Below are 5620 nucleotides of genomic sequence, written 5' to 3'. Positions count from 1 at the left end.
TCAGATAACCAGGCATGCTCATACTCCAACACATGGAACTTAGACAAGACGATGCACCTTGAAAAGTGTGGTTAGAAGGATTCTTATATGGTTTTCACACCTGGTCCCTTTCAGCCATTTAAGTGAACTCAGACCTGTGACTCAGCATTTTCTGTGCATATTGTGAACTCTTCAATGTGTACCCAGACCCCTTCGAAGTGAACCGTACTGAGACCTTTGTTGACGTGGTCTCAGTACGGTTTGCTTATGAGTTCTCACAAGTTATACTTTTGACTAGGTGTAATCACTTAAGGAGGGCTCTAAAGGACCAGGTGTGATCAAAAAGAGGACTGACACATCATAAAAGCCTAACAGGACCCAGAAAGATCAGCCGATTCTTTTTGTAATACACTCACAATATGAGTCCTTTTGATGTCAGTTCACTTTTTGGTCCACTTTAAGAGGACTGAGTTCGGTTCACTTAAAGGGGACTAGGTGTGAAAATGCTATTATTCTCACTGAGGATCATATTTCTGCCTCAGCTACCATCAGGACCGTTGCTAGGTTTAGTGTTTTTTCTTTGTTTTCAAGACTCTTGGGATAATGACATATGGAGGCATCTGACAGCTGGTGGTCATACAGCTGATAAGGAATAGGAGCTCTCTGTCTGTCCGCCTCCCTGGCCCTCGGTGCCCACACCTGACAGCTGTAGTGGCTTTTACACTTGCAGATAACAAAGAGAACACATAACAACATCATGTGTTATACTGCAAATTCTATATGCACATTTCGTTGCAGATATGTTGTTCAATGTAATTTGTCTTCATGGAATGGTACTAGTTACATTGTTGAAATCGTGGGCCTTTTTATTCACTTAAGGCCCACCTTCATTTCACATCATATGACTATTATCTTTTAATATGGTATGGTAAAGGACTGCATTTATACAGCATTCTACCCGAAGCATTTTACTTTTAGCGATTCGCAATGTCTCACATTCACCCATTCGCATACAGGCTGAGAGGGGTGCCATGCAAGGTGCCAATCAAGGACATTAGGAGTGACAGGGGGCTCAGTGTCTTCCTAAAGGACACTGCGATTCAGACAGGGGTCTGTTTCCCAAAACTATAGTTCTTGCCTACTAGGGTAGCTACCAGCTACTTAGTCGGTTACAATGCAATTTTCCTTTGTAAACCACCCAAGTGGTTTACTGGCGAGTAAATATGGTGTTAAAAACCCAATAGTCTTCTTGCTGCTGTGCTACTCCCAAAAGCTTTTGTGGAAAGGCCAGAGCATAAACTTGTGAAAACAATCTAGAGGGTTATTTCTTTCTGATTTATTTATGTTCATTCATTGTTGTGTAGTGGTCTACTTGAAGTGGTGTAGGAACAGACCACCCTTTTTTTTGATTTTCACATATGTGCAGTATTTCCATGCATTATTCATGAATGTGCATATCATTTTCGTCTATGTGCTTGCATTGCCCCGTTTAACAGTATAGCCAAATTAGGCATACTAATGCAAGTCTATGGTACAAAATAAAACATCCTCAAATGTACTTATAAACCATTTTAAAATTAATGTAAAATTCACCAGAGTGTAAAACAGCAGTTTAATTATGTCCAGTGATCACTTGTGACTTGGTGCTAAAGATACCAGTTACTTCCAGTGATTATGCTAAGCTATGCTAATAATTCTGATCCAATGAATCTAAGAACTGAAAACACTGAGAAGAAAGTGATATGCACATTCACAAATAATGCTGGGAAATACTGCAAATAAGTGAAAATGAAAAAAAGGGTGGTCTGTTCTTTTAAACCTCTGTCCAAAGACTCTACGTCAGCACGTTTTGGGTATATTAAACACCTTTGACACAGACATACATACTAGATACATAAATATTTATTGTCATGTACTCATGAAAAAAGTCCCAAAAAGCAAAAACTGTGCAATGAAAAATAGAAAATGTACAAAAAGTTTATGTGTAAGACAAATAGGCAAGTTGAAAAATTAGATGAGTAAAGGAGGAGTGTTTCTTGTCTATGGCGGTTCATGACAGTTAAGCATCCTTATGGTTTGAGGGAAGAAGCTGTCCCTTGGTCGGCTGTTGCGGGCACACATATTTTTACGTATATCTGCAGCCCTATAGTATGGTAATTGGGTGAAGAGTGTGTAGCTGGGGTGATGTGAATCAGATCAGATATGGTATTATGCATTGGTCTTTCTTAAACATTTTTGGTTACAAAGACTATGGGGTGTTGGGTAGTTCCATTTTTATTACACGTTGAGCAGGCTTGATTACCTCCTGAAGGGCTTCCCTGTCTTGGGCAGTGGTCTTACCATACCAGGCTGTGAAATTACCTGTTAGAATACTTTCTTTGGCACAGCAGTAGAAATTGGCTATTATTCGCCTGTCCATGCCATACCTCTGCAGCCACCTCAGAAAAATAGTCGTTGTCTTCGTGATGTAATTGATGTAATGAGACCAGCTTTGACCACGGTGTCATCAATGTAAACTGACTGATGTGGCTTCTGTTGAATCCTCCAGAAGTCCTCTTTCAACTTCTTTGTTTTGGTGACATTTAGGAGTAAGTTCCACACACCAGGTTGACAATGCGGCCACCTCAGCCCTGTAGGTAGACTCGTGAAAACTATATCAACCTGTGAACATTATGCTATGGAGAAGCAGTTTTTTTTCCAGCAGTGTTTCCAGGCAGTTTTACAATTGATGACTGATGATGATTTACATTTTTGGCATTGTTGAAACTAGTTCAACCTGCATATTTGCCTACTCAATTGCGCTTGATGAGACATGTGTGATGTGTATACATTTCAATTGCTACTCTCATACACCAATGTCAGTATGGCTGAAAATACCCTTATGTCTGAAAAAATAAATAATTAAAAAAACATATCCCCTATAACCAAAAAACAAACAGAAATGACCCTACTGTCTTGCCATGTGATTGAAATGCATGTATCCTTATACGCAATTTTGTGTCTTTGTGAAGGTACCGTGAGCGAGCGCGCATGCTGTCAAACATTCATAAGGACCAACCAGGTCACCCCGTCAGCAGAGCGGTCTATTGGATCAACTACATCCTACGTCACCACGGTGCTCCGCACCTGCACTCGTCCGTCTACAACATCTCCACCTACCAGTACTTCTTACTGGACGTTGTGGTGGTCATGGCAACAGCCCTGTTGCTGATTGGCTTCTGCCTTTACCGAATAGGGAGGGCAATGAGAGCCAGGTTTGGGAAAGGGGCAGGGGCAGAAGTGTTTGCCAAGGAGAATGGACATTGTCATAATGGCGTTCCCAATGGAAAGCTCAAACGCAATGGACACATCAAGAGTAATGACAAGAAGCTGAAGTAAACAAACCCAAACATATCAACATCATCAAGCAAATATCAACAATGCAGAATGCAGAGAGTATGACATCCAAACTATAACACAACAACATCAAAGCAACACAACACAGTAGTGGGGCAGCCAAAGTCTACATAAGCAACAAAACAGAAACACAAACACACACTCTCTGCTGAAATTGAAAGAACTCTGAAGGATATTTGTGTTTGGTGCGCCCTCCCTCTCTCGTTCTTACAGTTTGCACTCGTTCTTTTGAATGGTGTGAATGTTGATGTGCAGTTCCTCCAAATGTTCAATCTATTCTTGAAAAGAGAGAGTTGAAGATTTTTAAAAAGTTTTAATGTTAGAGGATTAACATTTGTAACAAAACCATTGTGCTGTCCAGCATCAGGTATCTGTACATATTAAAATGCAAATGATTATTTATTTCAGTAACTGTAACTAATACTGAGTAGTAGTTAGTAGTTCTCCAGTAGTTAAATTGGTTATAACAGGGCAACAAAAGTTATTTCATAATTTATTTTGAGATGTACAAGTGAAAACACTCCCTTAAGGTCAGTATGAACCTGTGTGCACCCTCAACTTTCACATTTGACTCCTGCAGTGTATGTCTTATGTCCTCGTGTTCTGTATTTACTCCCTGAAGCCATTGTTAAAAGTTGACATGAAGGACATTTTAGCAGGTCTGTAATCATAAAATGACTGTATGCTGAGAATCCCTAGGATTGAAGAGTTTTGTATTTATAATTTCATACGACCACTGGTGATGAACAGTGTAGGGGAAGGAGACAGACGACGAGTGCTTTTGTGAGGGAAGTAGTAATCTCATGGGTGAGTGTTTATATTTCCATAACTGAAGAGATATGAAGTGTGTTGTGGATGATTAGGATGAAGCTAGACCCAGTTCTCCCCAATCACTTCCCTTGCTGTGGCCCTATGGTTCCTTTTTTTGTTTGTTTTCTTCTTTTTTTATCTGTTTTTTTTCCATTCCCTTCTATTCCTCATTTGTCAAACACACCATTTCTTTAATTTCTTTACATAGTTCTGTTACAGCCTAGTGGTGGAATTTTGGATTGTTCTTGAATGTTTACGTGTTCTTTGCACTGAGCTCATCTCGGGAAGCATTTCTGCTCTATCTGTGTGGTATTAATGTTCAACCATGACTGACTCTACAGCACTGTTCTCAATCATCAAACCAGTACATACACACTCTTGTCATCTGTGATGCCGTTTCTCTATGAGCTTAACCAGTCTGCCTCGCTGCATTACACAACACTGTGATACTTGAATTTATGCTAAGTTATCGCTATCTGCACCTGGCACGGCTATTATCAACCAGGTGCTGCACAGCTGCCTGCGAGCAGACATGCCAAAGCTATGACTGGGGAAATGGTAACAACACATGTATATTCATTCACATATATACACACACTGCAGAACCTGAATGTTGTGATGTCAGTATTAATCCTGGGGGTTCCAGCTGTGAGTGGTAGTCGAAGGGCACTTCACTGCAATATCCACTCCCCCTTGCGTCTCTCTAATCTTGTTCTCTGGCTGTGTCCATGTGTAGTCTAGTTGGCGAGGTCATGTATTCTGATGTGAGGGTGAAGGGAGGTCACATCGCAGTCAGTACCAGTTTGCCCATAGTTTTATATTCTGTCCTTATCAGCTCTTTCATTATAGATGCTTCATGATTCTTCTGTCACTGTTCCCTTATTGCCCCCGTGTCCACTTCTTTTTTTCTCCCATGTCATTCTCTTCCACTTTGTCAGGTTGATGAGTTTGTAGCTGCTTGTTCCTGCAGTAGGATTTTTTTTTACATTGATAGAAACATGTTAAGCTGCCTTTCGTGCATGTCTCATGTTGTAATGTAAATATATAACATGTAAACAAACACAAATACTAAAGCTCAATAAACATTCCACATTTTATTTGCACATTTTCCAGAGGTATTTGTTTCTGAAGGTCGTTTGATGTGACTAGATTTCTGTCTGTCTGTCTGTGTGTGTGTGTGTCTCTCTCTCTCTGTCTCTCACTCTGCCCTCCCACCCCCCACCCATTAGTTTGCCTTTGACAAGGCACGTCACTATCAGGCTTATCTAGTTTTATTATCAACTTAAATTGCCCAGTGCACCCTGCACTAGTCAGGTCATTTTGTTTATTGTGTCAATGTAAAATTTTAATCTTATCTGAGTCAAAGGATTCACTTGACCTTTGCTTGAAATGTTTTCCTACATGTAATATTGTAATGTTGAGCTTATGTGTAACT

General features: G+C 40.2%; 1 protein-coding gene across 1 annotated transcript in view; it reads left to right on the top strand.

The window, feature by feature from the left end:
* The window catches only part of ugt8 (UDP glycosyltransferase 8), a 25811-nt gene extending 20529 nt beyond the window's left edge, over positions 1 to 5282 (top strand). Inside the window, exons 5-6 of the mRNA XM_063219841.1 lie at positions 5 to 65; positions 2991 to 5282. Coding sequence (XP_063075911.1) covers positions 5 to 65; positions 2991 to 3357 — 428 coding nt within the window. The 3' untranslated portion in view covers positions 3358 to 5282. The remainder of the gene's footprint in view (positions 1 to 4; positions 66 to 2990) is intronic.
* Positions 5283 to 5620: the final 338 nt, after the last annotated feature.

The sequence above is a fragment of the Engraulis encrasicolus genome, chromosome 16 (genome assembly GCF_034702125.1).
Source record: "Engraulis encrasicolus isolate BLACKSEA-1 chromosome 16, IST_EnEncr_1.0, whole genome shotgun sequence".
NCBI lineage: Eukaryota > Metazoa > Chordata > Actinopteri > Clupeiformes > Engraulidae > Engraulis > Engraulis encrasicolus.
This window is presented reverse-complemented; position numbering and strand designations above follow the sequence as displayed.